The 18,176-nt window shown below is 36.5% G+C and overlaps 1 protein-coding gene across 3 annotated transcripts in view; it reads right to left on the minus strand.

Annotated features, from left to right (window-relative positions):
• RELN (reelin) overlaps positions 1 to 18,176 on the minus strand; it is a 531,612-nt gene that overhangs the window by 267,524 nt on the left and 245,912 nt on the right. For all 3 annotated transcript variants that reach the window (XM_036863169.1, XM_036863168.1, XM_036863166.1), the window contains exons 5-6: positions 4,609 to 4,641; positions 1,848 to 1,926 (exon numbers count right to left, since the gene is read on the minus strand). In XM_036863169.1, coding sequence (XP_036719064.1) covers positions 1,848 to 1,926; positions 4,609 to 4,641 — 112 coding nt within the window. The remainder of the gene's footprint in view (positions 1 to 1,847; positions 1,927 to 4,608; positions 4,642 to 18,176) is intronic.

Below are 18,176 nucleotides of genomic sequence, written 5' to 3' on the forward strand. Positions count from 1 at the left end.
CATAACTTCGGTCAAGAAAGCATCTATCAGATAAGTCATGAAAATGGGTGAAGCAAAATCAATCATGTTTTATTGATTTTAAAAACAGCAGAATTTGGACCACGTAAAAGTCACATTTTGTATTTGTCAAGAAAACTCACTGAAGAAAATGAATTAGCTTGACAGAAATGAACTTGCCTTGAAAGAAACAATCATCTGATAACATTTATACTAATGGGATATAAAAAAGCCAAAAGTGAGGAGAACTAGAGAATTTTTCTTGGGTAAAACTAATGCTTAGAAAGTTCTTTTTTTTTTTTTTTGGCTTTTTCTTAAAAAAGATTTTCAATTTATTTTAGGAAATTTATATTTAGGATATGTTCAGAGGGAAGTGAAATTTTGTTGATAAATTATTTCTTTAAATGGAATATCAATTTTAAGACTTTATATCTCTGTCTAGTCTGATTTTTTTGTGTATTTACATTCTCTAGATCTATATATCTTTCTAGAAAAGATATAAAAAGTTTCTCTGTCTATATTTAAGCACCAACACTCTCTAAATCTGTATGTCATCTTCAACTGTCAGGTCAAGGACCACTTTCTCCAAGAAACTCTCACCAGAGTCATCCCTCCTTTTTCAGAACTGCAGTATGCTATTTGTAATCCTCTATTACACTTCAGGATTTCTATCCTGGATTATAAGCTTTTTAAAAATATGTTTTTAGTGTCTCCTCTACAGAACTATAAGCTATTTGAGAGAAGGAACCACATCCCTTTTTAATGTACTATATAAATAAAATAATTACTGCTTGATATTTGTTGAACAATGAAAATAAGGAAAAGCAAATGAATATCATACTCTGACATTTGAGAATGAAATGGTTTTATTCTCTTTCTAGTCTTGAGTATTGCTTGGATTTTGGCTGCAACTTGATTACATTAGAGTTTCTAATTTATCTTGAACTCTTAATCATGTACACAAAAACATTTAGCACCACAGAAAATCCACATTCATATATTCTCTCAAATTACGCAGACTATAGGTCTGGGTGGATAGACGCATTTCTCCAAAATCAGCAAAAATACAACAAACTGCCAACAAATTCGTGCATCCATTTATGTGTTCAACAAGTTTCTAATGAATGCATTTTGGTTCATTATTTCTTTGCCCTCCAAAATCCCATGGAGTTGGCCCTAAACAGTCTTGGAAGGAAAGACTAGAGTATAAATGAGGTAACCCAATAACATAGAAGTTATTTGGAAGTATGACTCAAATCATCTATCATTTTCAGATAAACCATTTCCCTTCTTTCGTTTGGCAAAATGCAATTATTAGAATCGGAAAGCAAATGTTTTCTATGTAAAGAACTTGTACAACTGAAAAAAAACAACTGATCACACCCATGGCTTTGAGAGGCAACTAGATTCAGTTCTTAAAGAAGTCAAGAAATAGACATTCTTCAGCTACGTGCTTTGTGACCACCTAGAGGGGTGGGATAGGGAGGGTGGGAGGGAGACGCAAGAGGGAGGAGATATGGGGATATATGTATATGTATAGCTGATTCACTTTGTTATAAAGCAGAAACTAACACACCATTGTAAAGCAATTATACTCCAATAAAGATGTTAAAAAAAAATAAAATAAAATCATCATGCTGAATTGGAAAAAAAAAAAATAAGAAATAGACATTCTGCTGGCGACAGTAAGCCCAGTTCCCTAGTTGAACAATTCTCACTGATACCTTAGAGCTAAAGAGCAATTTCATTTTATGTAACTACTCCAAAGGAGCAGTCAGAATCATTTTTTTAATTAAAAAAATTTTTTTTGCATTATACAGACCAAAGTGAGGCATGTTCCTATAACTTACCATATGTTTGGATTCAATTCCTTTTGGTGGTAGGAGTCAAAGTCATCTCGTAGGATAATACTGTCGCTATGAATTTCAGCTAAAAGAAGAACAAAAATTTAGAAAAGGATTATACTAAACAATAGATTTAGCTACACAAAAGAGTCAACATGCTGCATTTATGAGGAATAACAGTATTTTAAATTACAACTGGATTTTAAATGAGCAGATGATTATATTTGCTTTGTCCCTAAACTACTAAGTGAAAGAGTAACTCTGTTGTTTAGAAGTCTGGAAACCAGAGCCCCCAAAGAGAACCCTACCAAGGTGTCACCAGGCCGCAGAGGTGGGAAGACCAAGGTCAGCACTAACCTACAAGGAGATGTCACCCAAGACTTGCCCCTCATAGCTCGACACACCCAGAACAAGGTCAGTGTCTAACTCATTTTAGAGCATTGAAGGGAACAGACATTGTGACTATTTATTGTCAGCTAACATTGCTGGTATTTACTAACCCATTTCCTCGTCTCTTTCCTACTGTCCCTCTTGCCCTGGCTTGCTTTCTCTCATTCCCTATATTCACTCATTTTTTACTTAATGTGTTTCAAATTGTTAACATTTTTCCCCCTTAGAGCTGCACAGGAGAAATTATCTACATGAATAAGTAAAACTCCCAAATAAAGTCATGTTAGAAGTCAGGAAGAATGCCAGGGAACCATCCATAGTCTTATATATATTATCGTTACACTTGAGATTGTATTAAATACTTATTTTTAAGCTACAGAAGAACTCGGGTCATGCCAAAAGCAAAGAATGTTTTCATAAACTGTAGAGTATGTGATATTTCCACTGAATAGAGGGTGGACAAGTAAAAACAATTTCATGACCAACTACCATGTAAGTAGGCTCATTTTTAAGGTTGTATGAGGAATGATAATTATTTCTACTCGAGTTGTTAAAAAATGAATTTAGTGCTCAAAAAACCTCCTCATCTGATTCCCATGGTTTGCTTGGCAGATTTGTTTCAGCTAATATAAATTCTCTGGGTCTGTATAAATTTGTTAGGACTAGTCTACACATGCTTTTCGGGAAAATTAAAATCATATGATTTGATTAATAAAACATAACCAAAATTTTTTATTTTTTTCAAAAGTGACATTTTACCCTTTTTTGGGGGGCTCACTTGACTATAATTCACTGAAATCACTGGGTAATTAAAATCACCTCCAAATATCAGGAAGCACACTTCTAAATTCTCTTTGCCCCCTGCAGCCATCCTCACCCTCTTTATACCGGGTATGCCAGCAGGTAAGCACATAACGAAGTCCGGGAAACCAGTGAATCAGCATGTATTGAGAGAAATGGCTGTTCAGACTCGAAGCCTTAGGCCTGACAATAGGGAGAATATGGATTTACACTGGAGAGAGCACCGTGATGTCTTCTGTGCGTGGGAGTGATTTAATGACTCCTCTGAGCAATTAGATGCAGTGTCTGAAATGCCTACAGGGTACCGCTCTCTCAAACACCTAACCTGGTCGAGGCTCAGCTGGGCCACTGCGGGTCACCAGCCTGCCTCGGCTGCTAGAAGGCATGCTTCTAAGTGCTTGCGTTCATCTGCCAAAGAAGAGGAGCCCCAAGCTGTAGCATTACATAAAAGTAGAGCTTCTCAAGGCAGATTTTCCAAAGAGAAAAATAAATTAATTGGGTTTACAGGTTGAAAGAGAAAGCCCAAGAGACAAATACTGACCCATCTGCAAGTCCCACAGTGAGAGACATCTGAAAAAGCTGGAGCCAGCTAGGATGACTTCTTTTCATTTTTATTAAATAGTGTGTGTAGGAAACTGCTTTTAAAATAAGTCTTCACTGTCACCTATGAGAAATTTAACTCTTAAAGATTATTTGCTTTCTAGAGATTTTTTTTACAAAGGCACGGGTAAGCCTCTATGGTTATTTGTTCATGTATTTATTTCTTTACAAACATTATTATATCCTTGACTATATACTTCACAAATATGAATTCATTTAATCCTCATAACAACCATAGGAGGTAGGTACTATTATGACTTCCATTTTATAGATGAGGAAACTGAGGCACAGAGAGGTTAAGTAACCTGCCCAATATCACGTTGCTAGCAAGTGGTGAAAGTGAGATAAATCCAATTGGTTTGGCTTCAAATCTGTGCTATTAACCACTATACAACCCTGCCTCAAGAACTGTGGCCCACTAAGTCCACGGCAGAATGAAAAGATCATGAGAAAAATGAGAGGTGGCAACTTTACATGGTGCCATTAAAAAAAGCATTTAGTTATTTAAACAACCTCATTTTAATTTTTGAAGAAATGGCCAAGTTATTTCTCTTTTTACAACCCAATACTACTTTGAGCAGATATCTCAGACCTGAAATAATCTCAACTCCTCCATACTCATAGCTCCTTGCCCATTGCCTCCATGCTCTACTATTTATGATGGGTAGGGGCTCTGGGGAAATTTCAGCATTAGAACACTGTGTCAAAAGATCACACTCAACAGGATCCCAAGGATAAATGTATTAACAGGTTCAGAAGTCCCTCCATTAGCCCCAGCTGGGCAGCTGTATCACCTCATAAGGTGAGGTCCCAAGTTCAAGCATAATCTGGACCTGAGTCTGATTTCAGTGAATGATCAGCGAATCAGAGAGGGCAGAGAGTTTCCTCACCTCTGTATCACCTGCTCACATGGCAGAGGAGTGAAACAAGTAGATCTAGTACTAGGGTCAGTGACATCGGGGTCTCAAACACTTACCTAGATGCGGGTGCATAGTGGCCTCTGTTGGAGCTGGACCGAGAGAGAAAAAGGGAAAGGTGATTGATTAGCAACAAGAGCAAAATCCATTAATAAATAATCACAAACACAGTTACAAAACTTAGTCATACTAAACAAATTAAATGGCTAGATAGAACCTTTTTAGAGGAGTAAGAAGAAAATGCCAATTAACATCCTAAAATAAGACGGCCAACTCACTATTCATTATATTTAAAAGTCAAAGTGAAAAGTAGAACCCCTTACATACAGGGCAGTTATTTATTATGCAAGTTTAGTCAGGTATCCCTTGAAACACACAATATAAATGTGATGTGAGCACCCATTACATGCCATGGGCTGTTGTGGGTGTGAGGTATAGAGACAAAAAGCACCATCCTTGCCCTCAAAGAGCTTACCATCTGGTGGAGACAACTACAATATAGTGTAATAAGTGCTATGGGAGAGTGTTCAGAGGTCCTGGGGTGAAAAGGGGGACAAGGGAGGGATACTAATTCCAGGCTGCCCAGGAGAAGAGGGTTGTCAGGAGAGGCTGCTGAGTTTTGAAAGACTAGCAGGAGGAAGATAGGTGGGGGTAAGGGAGGGGAGATGTGCTTCTTTCTGGAGTGAAAGTGAAATGGCATTGAGAGGTAAGAGAGAACCGCCTTTTACAAGAACCACAACAATTTCAGCATGACTAGAAGGAAGTTTAAGAGGAGGGGGTGGAAAAGTGAAGTTGGTAAGATTGGGAGGCCAAGATCATGGAACTGAATGTTAAGGAATTTGGATTTTACCATGGAAGCATGATGATCTCCTGAACATTTATCAGCAAAGGAGTGCGTGTTCAAATATGCATTTTACAAAAGGGCACTCTGATAAGAGTTAGGAAATAAGGGACACTGGCCAATTAATACTTTGGTTATGTTTTTTTCTCAAAGGACTTCCAAATCTATGAAGAAATATTGCCAATCACTATCTAAAAATTAGAACTTAAAATCTTTTACATTCATTAAAGAAGAACTTCAGCTGGATATTAAAAAAATTAGTTTCTATCACGATGGCCAGTGCTTCAGTTATGTTAGATGAAAAATCCAGACTTAAGAGCATTTTAAAACTAGAGACTGATGTTTGTCTTACTGCTGCATACCAACATATTATATATATTGAAAATACTTGTGCTCAGTTTTATGAAGTAGATTCTGTGGAAAGTGTCATAGATACAGTTGTTAGAATACACATGCAAATGCTCTGAATCATCACTAGTTTACAGAAATCAAGAAAAAAAAAAAAACCCAGAAGAAAAATTTAATGATTTTGTGTTTTACGCCAAAGGTTATTGGTTATGAGGAGTTTTACAAGGATTCACTGAACTGTTAACTCTAAGATTTTTTTGAAACAAAAGGAATAATTGCCAATTACCCAATAACCAATGACAAAAACAAGGCACACGGATGCACGTTCCCTCACTAATATCACACTACATATGAGTGAACTGAACTTGAAGCCTCAAGGAAAGCAAGAGTTTATTTGCAAGGTAGTTGGAAAACTTAAGAGAATTCATGTTGAAATTGAAACCTCCAACATACAAACAAATAATAATCTTACATATTTTCCTAATATGATCAATATGCAGATTTTTAAAAATTAATTAATTAATTAATTTATTTATTTTTGGCTGTGTTGGGTCTTCGTTTCTGTGCAAGGGCTTTCTCCAGTTGCGGCGAGCGGGGGCCGCTCTTCATCGCGGTGCGCGGGCCTCTCACTGTCGCAGCCTCTCTTGTGGCGGAGCACAGGCTCCAGACGCGCAGGCTCAGTAGCTGTGGCTCACAGGCTTAGTTGTTCCGCGGCATGTGGGATCCTCCCAGACCAGGGCTCGAACCCGTGTCCCCTGCACTGGCAGGCAGACTCTCAACCACTGCGCCACCAGGGAAGCCCCCAATATGCAGATTTTAATTGCAATTGACAATTTTCTAAATTGTCTGCAAAAAACTCCAAAAATATTTGAAGAATTTCTTGTTGATATTGATAATTTTTGAGTTGCTTTTCAACTTATGTAATATCCCTGTGAATCCCATGTTAATAATACTAGGCTGACACAAGAGTAAATGAATTTACTTGGACACACATAGTTTTCAAACTGACATGTTTTTGTACCAAAGTTAAATCAGCTCTTCTGAAAAAAGATGGACAAATCTTGTTAAGGTGGGTGTGGATATTAAAGGAAAATAATTTTTTTATATTCGAATCAGTTATTGGAACACCTTTAAGTAGGTATGGAATACTTTGATATGTGAATCCAGTTTTCAAAGGTAAAATTTACAAAATCTTAATACAGGGCTCTCCTGGTGGCGCAGTGGTTAAGAATCCGCCTGCCAATGCAGGGGACATGGGTTCGAGCCCTGGTCTGGGAAGATCCCACATGCCGCGGAGCAACTAAGCCTGTGCACCACAACTGCCGAGCCTGCGCTCTAGAGCCCGTGAGCCACAACTATGGAGCCCACTTGCCACAATTACTGAAGCCCGCATGCCTAGAGGCCATGCTCTGCAACAAGAGAAGCCACCACAATATGAAGCCCGCACACCACAACCAAGAGTAGACCCTGCTCACCGCAATTAAGACCCAACACAACCATAAATAAATTTATTTATTTATTTTTTTTTAAAAGATCTTAATACAGACCAAGTATTCCAATACTTAAGATGTGCTGTAACACTACCATATACAAAATAAACAACAAGGTCCTACTGTATAGCACAGGGAACTATAGTCAGTATCCTGTAATAACCTATAATGGAAAATAACCTGAAAAAGAGTGTGTATGTATATATATATGTGTGTGTGTGTGTATATATATATGGAACTGAATCACTGTTGTACACTAGAAACTAATACAACATTGTAAATCAACTATACTTCAATTAAAAAATGTGCTTTAACTGTAAAATACAGACCAGATTTCAGATAATTAGTACAAAACTGTAAAAATCTCAATTTTATATTGATTATATTATATTGAAATACTTAGTATTTATATAGTCTGTGTGAATTAAACTGCATTATTAAACTTACCTTTTTTTTGGTTTTGTTTTTTAAATGTGGCTTCTAGAATATTTAAAATTACACCTGTGGCTCACATTATACTTCTATTGGACAGTTCCAAGCAAGAGCTAGGAGGGATATCTGTACTGTTCATCAATTAAGGAAGCATTATCACACAGGAGGTGGTGAAGTCATGGAAGCAGACCAGCATGTCACTCAGAGAGAGCATAGGGAAAAAAAAAAATAGTGAAATGAAGAGGTAAATGTGCATTTCAGGGACTGGTAGAACAGGAGCTAGCAAAGGAGACCAAGAAGGAGTGCATTTTATTACGGATATAAGGAAAAGAGAGAGTTTTAAGAGAGAAGAGGGTTAAAGGAGAGGCCAAAATAATCCTAATAAAGCTGGTATCTACTGAGAATATCCTGTTACCAAGGCACAGTGTTAAGCAGGGTCTGTAGATGAACCCAGGGAATTTGGCCTCAGTGGCAACTCTCTCAACTACTGTACAAACTACTTTTTCAAGAAGGTTCACTGCAAAGACAAGAAATGAGACTTTGTAGCACCTAACAAGGGACTTGGACCAAAGGGATGTTTTGTTTGCTGTGTTTCTTAGGATATCATATCATTTTACCATGTCCAATATTGACCACCTTACCAAAGGGGGTCTCTGTATTCATGGGATAAATTGTTAAGATGGGTAGGAAATAACACTGATACTTGTAAAATATGTAACTTGAAAAAAACTGGGAAATAAGTTAGTTAAATTAAGTATACTATTTATGGCAATTATCAGAAATATTTTCTAGTCAGTACAATGGGTAGATAAGTGTAACAAAATGTCTGCAGAGGCATCAATTAAATTACCTACTTGACTTTAAATGACTCTGGTGACTAAGGCCTGGAGGCAATAAAGAGAATGTTATGTTTTAGTGTACTTTAATCTAAGGAGTCTACCCAAATTGATATCTCCCTTTCCGAAATTTTGGCACATGGCATCTTTCACTGAACCACCTCCAATCTAATCATCAGGGAGGGGCCATTGAGAAACGACCCTCTGAATCAGAATCTCTGAGAATGGAAACTCAGAATTTGTATTTTTAAAAACCTCCTCAGCTGATTCTGATAAAAAGCCAGCTTCAAAAACCATTGTCTTAATCCCCATAAGGTTAACAGCTGATTTTTCAGCAGAAACTCTGCAAGCCAGAAGGGAGTGGTAAGACATATTTAAAGTGATGAAAGGGAAAAACCTACAACCAAGATTATTCTACCCAGCAAGGATCTCATTCAGATTCGATGGAGAAATCAAAAGCTATACAGACAAGCAAAAGCTATGAGAATTCAGCACCACCAAAACAGCTTTACAACAAATGCTAAAGGAACTTCTCTAAGTAGGAAACAAAAGAGAAGAAAAAGGCCCACAAAAACAAACCCAAATCAATTAAGAAAATGATAATAAGAACATACATATTGATAATCACTTTGAATGCAAAGGGATTAAATGCACCAACCAAAAGACACAGACTGGCTGAATGGATACAAGAACAAGACCCTTATATATGCTGTCTACAAGAGACCAAGTTCAGACCTAGGGACACATACAGACTGAAGGTGAGGGGATGGAAAAAGGTATTCCACGTAAATGGAAATAACAAGAAAGCTGGAGTAGCAATACTCATATCAGATAAAATAGACATTAAAATAAAGACTGTTACAAGAGATAAGGAAGGACACTACATAATTATCAAGGGACTGATCCAAGAGAAAACATAACAATTGCAAATATTTATGCACCCAACACAGAAGCACCTCAATACATAAACCAAATGCTAACAGCCATGAAAGGAGAAATCAACAGTAACACAATAATAGTGGGGGACTTTAACACCCCACATACACCAATAGACAGATCATCCAGACAGAAAATAAATAAGGAAACACAAGCTTTAAATGACACAATAGACCAGATAGACTTAATTGACATTTTTAGGCCATTCCACCTAAAAGCGAAGAATACACTTTCTTCTCAAGTGCACACAGAACGTTCTCCAGAATAGATCACATTTTGGGTCACAAATCAAACCTTGGAAAATTTAAGAAAATTGAAATCATATCAAGTATCTTTTCTGACCACAACACTATGAGATTAGAAATCAATTACAGGGAAAAAACAGTAAAAAACACAAATACATGGAGGCTAAACAGTGCGCTGCAAAATAACCAAGAGATCACTGAAGAAATCAAAGAGGAAATCAAAAAATACCTAGAAACAAATGACAATGATAAAATGATGATCCAAAACCTATGGGATGCAGCAAAAGCAGTTCTAAGAGGGAAGTTCATAGCAATTCAAGTTCACCTCAAGAAACAAGAAAAACCTCAAATAAACAATCTAAGGTTACACCTAAAGCAACTAGAAAAAGAAGAACAAAGAATACCCAAAATTAGTAGAAGGGAAGAAATCATAAAGATCAGAGCAGAAATAAATGAAATAGAAACAAAGAAGACAATAGCAAAGATCAATAAAACTAAAAGCTGGTTCTTCGAGAAGATAAACAAAATTGATAAACCTTTAGCCAGACTCAACAAGAAAAAAAGGGAGAGGACACAAATCAATAGAATTACACATGAAAAAGGAGAAATTACGACTGACACCGCAGAAATACAAAAAGATCATAAGAGACTACTACAAGCAACTATATGCCAATAAAATGGACAACCTGAAAGAAATGGAAAAATTCTTGGAAAAGCACAACCTTCCAAGATTGAACCACGAAGAATTAGAAAATATAAACAGATCAATCACAGGTAATGAAATTGAAACTATAATTAAAAATCTTCCAACAAACAGAAGTCCAGGACCAGATGGCTTCACAGGCAAATTCTAACAAACATTTAGAGAAGAGTTAACACCTATCCTTCTCAAACACTTCCAAAAAATTGCGGAGGGAGGAACACTCCCAAACTCATTCTACGAGGCCACCATCAGATACCAAAAGCAGACAAAGATATCACAAAAAAAGAAAATTATAGACCAATATCACTGATGAATATAGACACAAAAATCTTCAACAAAATAGTAGCAAACAGAATCCAACAACACATTAAAAGGATCATACACCATGATCAAGTGGGATTTATCCCAGGGATGCAAGGATTCTTCAATATATGCAAAACAATCAATATGATATACCATATTAACAAATTAAAGAATAAAAACCATATGATCATCTCAATAGATGCAGGAAAAGCTTTGAACAAAGTTCAACACATATTTATGATAAAAACTCTCCAGAAAGTGGGCATAGAGGGAACCTACCGCAACATACAAAAACCATATACAACAAACCCATGGCAAACATCATTCTCAATGGTGAAAAACTGAAAGCATTTCCTCTAAGATCAGGAAAAAGACAAGGATGTCCACTCTCGCCACTATTATTTAACATAGTATTGGAAGTGCTAGCCACAGCAATCAGAGAAGAAAAAGAAATAAAAGGAATACAAAATGGAAAATAAGTAGTAAAACTCTCACTGTTTGCCAATGACATCATACTTTACATAGAAAATCCTGAAGATGCCACCAGGAAAGGACTAGAGCTAATCAATGAATTTGGCAAGGTTGCAGGATACAAAATTAATGCACAGAAATCTCTTGCATTCCTATACTCTAACAACGAAAGATCAGAAAGAAAAATTAAGGCAACAATCCCATTTACCATCGCAACAAAAAGAATCAAATACCTAGGAATAACCCTACATAAGGAGGCAAAAGACCTGTACTCAGAAAACTATAAAACACTGATGAAAGAAATCAAAGATAACATAAACAGATGGAGAGATATACCATGCTCCTGGATTGGAAGAATCAATATTGTGAAAATGACTATACTACCCAAAGCAATCTACAGGTTCAATGTAATCCCTATCAAATTACCAACAGCGTTTTTCACAGAACTAGAACAAGAAATATTACAATTTGTATGGAAACACAAAACACCCCAAAGAGCCAAAGCAATCTTGAGAAAGAAAAATGGAGCTGGAGGAATCGGGCTCCCTGACTTCAGACTATAGTACAAAGCTACAGTAATCAAGTCAGTAGGGTACTGGCACAAAAACAGAAATATAGGTCAATGGAACAAGATAGAAAGCCCAGAGATAAACCCACGCACATATGGTCACCTTATCTTTGATAAAGGAAGCAAGAATATACAATGGAGAAAAGACAGCCTCTCCAATAAGTGGTGCTGGAAAAAATGGACAGCTACATGTAAAAGAATGAAATTAGAACACACCCTAATACCATACACAAAAATAAGCTCAAAATGGATTAAAGACCTAAATGTAAGGCCAGGTACTATAAAACTCTTCGAGGAAAACATAGGCAGAACACTCTCTGACATAAATCAAAACGAGGGATTTGACCCACCTCCTAGAGTAAGGGAAATAAAAATCATAAAAAACAAATGGGACCTAATGATACTTAAAGGTTTTGCACAGCAAGGGAAACCATAAACAAGATGAAAAGACAACCCTCAGAATGGGAGAGAATATTTGCAAATGAAGCAACTGACAAAGGATTAATCTCCAAAATATACAAGCAGCGCATGCAGCTCAATATCACAACAGACAACCCAGTCCAAATACGGGCAGAAGACCTAAATAGACATTTCACCAAAGAAGACATACAGATAGCCAAGAGGCACATGAAAAGATGCTCCACATCACTAATTATTAGAGAAACACAAAATAAAACCACAATGAGGTGTCACCTCACACTGGTCAGAATGGCCATCATTAAAAAATCTACAAACAATATATGCTGGAGAGGGTGTGGAGAAAAGGGAACCCTCCTGTCTTGTTGGTGGGAATGTAAATTGATACAGCCACTATGGAGGACAGTATGGAGGTTCCTTAAAAAACTAAAAATAGAACTACCATATGACCCAGCAATTCCACTACTGGGCATATACCCTGAAAAAACCATAATTCAAAAGGAGACATGTACCACAATGTTCATTGCAGCACTACTTACAATAGCCAGGACATGGAAGAAACGTAAATGTCCATCAACAGATGACTGGATAAAGAAGATGTGGCACATATATACAATGGAATATTACTCAGCCATAAAAAGGAACAAAATTGAGTTATTTGTAGTGAGGTAGATGGACCTAGAGTCTGTCATACAGAGTGAAGTAAGTCAGAAAGAGAAAAACAAATACCGTATGCTAACACATATATATGGAATTTAAAAAAGCAGTACGGATGAACCTAATGGCAGGGCAGGAACAAAGACGTAGATGTAGAGAACAGACTTGAGGGCACAGGGATGGGGAAGAGGAAGCTGGGATGAAGTGAGAGCATAGCACTGACGTATATACACTGCCAAATGTAAAATGGATGGCTAGTGGGAAGTTGCTGCATAGCACAGGGAGATCAGCTCGGTGCTTTGTGACGACTTGGATGGGATAGTGAGGGTGGGAGGGAGGCTCAAGAGGGAGGGGATATGGGGATATATGTATACATATAGCTGATTCACTTTGTTATACAGCAGAAACTAACAACATTGTAAAGCAGTTATACTCCAATAAAGGTGTGAAAAATAAAAACAAAACAAAAAAACCCATTATCTTGATCACGCATTCCAGCCCTTATTTTTACAGCATGCAGAACTGCTGTTATGTGTATTAAGCATATGTCTTTTATCCCAAGAAGAAATAAGTTCCTCAAAGGCATAAAATATGCCCACTCAACACACCAGCCTAAGCTGGCAATAGAGTTTCAATAAATACTTAATTGAATTGAACGCTACCTTCTTCCTTAGTTGTAATGTATTTTATGATATTTTGGAAAATAAATAACTGAAGATCCAAACCTCTGAAAAATGCCAAAGTACAATGTTGTCAAAAGATCCTTCAGTATAAGTAGTCTGGGCAGCTTAAACACCCAATTAACGTCCACTTGGATTTAATTTAACTCAACAAACTTAAATCATGTTTTCAATCACTAGTTAGGAAGACTCAGTATTTTTAAAAAATATATCCACTGTCTGAGATAACTAAACATTATTTCCTTAAAAACAGGAACACAGCACACATTAAACTTGGTGAAATGAAAAGTAGAAATTTCCTTGAAAAATATTCACACATATATGGTGTAAGTAGGGTCCAAAATCTAGTAAACTAATGGGCCTGGGAAGCTTATTTTAATCATCTCTCAGTAAGTAACTATATCAATCTAGTTTTATGCAGTATAAGAGAATTTTTTAAGCTTGTAGGAAGTTCACCATCTTTTCTACATTTATCATGAAAAATGTACCATAGAAAAAATAGAATAAGTAGCCTGAAGAAGTATAATATAGCTCAACGTCATTTATTACACTCCCACTTGGATAGTACCTGCTTTGCCTCATACTACTGACATAGATGAATTACTAAGATCCTGAATTATGTGAATTTGGCAAAAAGGTCTTTACTCTTTGCTTTATTAAATATAAAATGCATGCGTCAGAGCAGTCCTAATTTGTCAGCTTTCCAGTGCTTCCCCAGTGGCATATCTCCAAGTATACCCATCCTGCTCCATTGCCATTGAACTGACTCATCTCTCTAGTTTGCTTGAATGTTTTTATCTCAACATTTTGTTGGTCTGTTACTGATTCTCTGCCTCTCCAAGGACTCTAGCCTGCCTCCACCCCACCACCCACTTTGGTCCAATTTCACCGTTCCTTTGAATCTGAAATTGCATTACTGACACTAGCTACCATATAAAGTTGCCAAATGGCTTAAACTGAGAAGCTCTGTTTCTAAGAATGAGAGACAACAAAAATGTTCCTAAAGAAGTAGGCTTTGGCTTTGGAGAAAATAGGATACAACACACCTTTAACAGAAGTAAAGGTTTCTTCCAGGTGTCTCTGCATTGTGATAAGAAGACCAGGTCAGACGATGACCACAGACAGACACAGGGGAGGATGCACTGGCAGTGAGGGCCCTGGTAGTTGTCAGAGGGGATTGAACTGGAGAGAGGGGAAGATAGCTTGGAGTGGTTCTGCACCCAGAGAGGTGACTGAGGGGAAGTTTCATAATATGGTCCTGATTTAGCTTCACTGGTGAGACCCATAAGACTATATATAAAGGCTGGACAGAACTTTACACTGTGAGGTACTCACTTTTTATTCTAACACCGAGCTGTTAACAAATCTGGATATGTCTAGATGCACGAGAACAATTAGTTGTACATCCTACACTATAGAAAAAATTCACTCCTGAGAAAAATACCAGGATTTCATTTTGGTTTACACAAACCATTGATTAGTTATGAGAAATCATTTATCTTCCCATAAATGTTGGGGCAATTCAGATTAATATGAAGTTTCTACCAATAACTTGTAAACTCTCATAAACAATGCAACGGTTAGAGGCGAAACTTTCAGTGGTGTTTTAGAATTAAAGTACAATGATCATGGGATACCATATCTTGCAGTTGGATTTCATTGATCACTCCAAGGAGCTCCATGAGTATTGGCAATGGATAAATAAATCCAACTCATAATTCTGAATATCTATTTATTTTTACGAATCCTAGGCAAGATGACAACGTCTATGTTAACAGATGACGTAACATAAAGAGTAAATAGATTCATGTTTCAAAGAACTCTAGATCTCATTCAAAATATTAGCACATCTTTGTAATCTTTACCCACAAAGTTAATGTCATTGAAATCCACAAAAATTTAAAGACTATGTCCTTTGTAAAGCTTGACAACTTCAAGTAACCGGACTAAATTGGAAATTGAACTTAAGTTGTATCTTGATAACTTAAGGAGTATGCCAATGTCATCAAAATGAATCAACTTAGTCAAAACCACAGATATAATATGAAATGCTAAACAGGCAAGTTAAAATGAAGATTCTACTTTGCTTAAAAAAATAAAATAAAAGCAAGCCAACAGAATGTAAGAATCATGATGGCAATCTCACTAAAGCCTCCATGTTTTTTAAAAGCATGTTTCCAGCAAAGCATTAAGAATGAAAGCATGGCATACTCTGACTTGGTTTTAGTTGAAAAAGCCAAACACCTTTAAAACTTTAAAATTATCAACACAAATTGGTAGCAATTTTCCCAGGAAAGTATTAAAAAAATGAGGATCTATGTAATTTCATTAGTCAAATATCTCCTGAAAGCAGGTAAACAAGAAAAATAATGGGGAAACTTTTAATGTTTTAAGCATAATACAGTTCTTTCATACTAGATAGGTAATAAATGTTCTTAAGAGTCAAAATCACTCATAACTGTGCACTAACAATTTATTTTTCCAGATTCCTTTCAGTGTTTGTGATGGTGCCACTTAAAAGTTATTTGGGGACTTCCCTGGTGGCGCAGTGGTTAAGAATCCGCCTGCCAATGCAGGGGACACGGGTTCAATCCCTGGTCTGGGAAGATCACACATGCCGCGGAGCAACTAAGCCCATGTGCCACAAATACTGAGCCTGCGCGCCACAACTACTGAAGCCCGCGCACCCTAGAGCCTGTGAGCCACAACTACTGAGCCCACGTGCTGCAACTATTGAAGCCCATGTGCCTAGAGCCCGTGCTCCACAACAAAGAGTAGCCCCTACTCGCTGCAACTAGAGAAAGCCCGCACACAGCGACGAAGACCCAACGCAGCCAAAAAAAAATTAAATTAATTAATTAATTAATTTTTAAAAAGTTATTTGTCTTCCAAATTCTGTAGTAGGACCCATCCAGGTTATTTGTTTTGGTAAAATACAAAGGTTTACATCAATAATGAATATTCTAGGTCTTTGCCTAGTCAAACATTTTCCTAGATGCTAGGGTATTATTAAATGACCTGAATATTAGGTATATAATTTCTCTAACGTTTCATGGGCTATGTAAAGAAGACAAGAATGGATCTTTTTAATTGATAAGCTAATATAGTTGAAAATAAAAGAAACCTGAATCATTATTTTCAGAAGATACTTTAAAATTTCTTTGAAAAAATATATTCCTTGGAGAGCTTCCCTTTTACTTAGCTGTACTATTCTTGAAATGGTTTATTAATCTCCATGAGTTATAAGAAAAAGACTGGAATTGCCTTGAATGAATACAAGAACTCATACTAATGCAAATTTGATAAAGATAATTATGCCAGGAATAGTGAATGTGAATGATTATTATGTGAAACAACTGTAAAGAGACCCCACTTACAAACAAGACAGTCAATTCACATCATAGAGATTGAGGAGGTCTAACCTGAAAAAAAGTAAATTCGGTAGCAAAGTTTTCAAAGAAAAATATGCTTCCTGGTCTCTTTAAACAAGACTATTATTTATCTGTTTAAAATACAAGTATAAAAAAAGCATGTACTGACACTTTGTTGAGCAAATGAAAAAAAGCACTCAGCCCATATATGTTAACACACCGGTGTGCTGGTGCTGGTTCTAGGGTTGGCAAGAGTTGAACTTACTAAGGAATATGTTTACTTTTTTGGAGGGTGAGATATATTTTTAAAAGCTCATTATTTTCCACTCACTGTAAATTAATCTGACCTTCACTACAGTATGAAAATAACCAGTAATCAACCCCTTTCCAAACTTTTAAACACAACTAATGTTAAATATCTATTGTTTGGCACTAGATAGAGTTACTCCGTCAATACTGCCTTTCATTTACTAAATATATTTTCTCTATTATCTCCAATTATTTGGAGAATCTCACAGATTATAATAATTTGTCCTTATGACACTAGCAACAGAGCACTTGCTGAACTTTGCAGATATTCAAATTCAATGGAAGATCAGAAAATTTCTGTAAACTTCAACAGGAAGCAAATGATTTCATTTGGATCTTAGAGCTCACAGCCATGCTTTTCTTAATTGCATTCTAACAGGTTAAATCTTTGGGCGTTTTTAGAAAATATCACAAACATGGATCATTACATGGTTTCTCAATATTAAATTGAAGCAGAAATTCTTCCTATCATCAATTCAATTTGTCCAAGAGACAAATTACATGCTGAAAGTAAAGAAAAGCTTCATTTCTTAAAAAGCATTTCTGTGTTTATGCTCTTTCAAAGGTTGAGGTCACCAGCATCTCATGAGGTCACAGCAACCTAAAATAAGCAAAAGAATGGGGTCGTGTTTAACTCCTCCAAAGGCTGTTCTTTTAACAAAAGTGTTTTTCTTTCAAATGGCTTATTTTGGAGGAAACTTTTGAGAAATCATGTGACTCCAAAATATATTTTGGCCAATTTGTTCAATAAATTATTCACTGCAAAGGATGGAGATTTCAATATGCTGGGCTGAAAAAGAAAGGAATGTCTGGAAACAAACTGAGGGAGTGGTTAATGAGCTTTGTGTGAATATTATTGATTATTTTTTTAAAAAGCCTTTGAGTCAGGCAAGCACTAAATGGCTGATGATAGGCATTTCTTACAAATATAGGTATTATGTTATGGGAACTATAGCTCCTGAATCATTTTAGAATTCAAAGGCCCTAGGTAGTTTTGCCTCAGGTATCTCTTCACCTAAT

Source organism: Balaenoptera musculus, chromosome 9 (genome assembly GCF_009873245.2).
Source record: "Balaenoptera musculus isolate JJ_BM4_2016_0621 chromosome 9, mBalMus1.pri.v3, whole genome shotgun sequence".
Taxonomy (NCBI): Eukaryota; Metazoa; Chordata; class Mammalia; order Artiodactyla; family Balaenopteridae; genus Balaenoptera; species Balaenoptera musculus.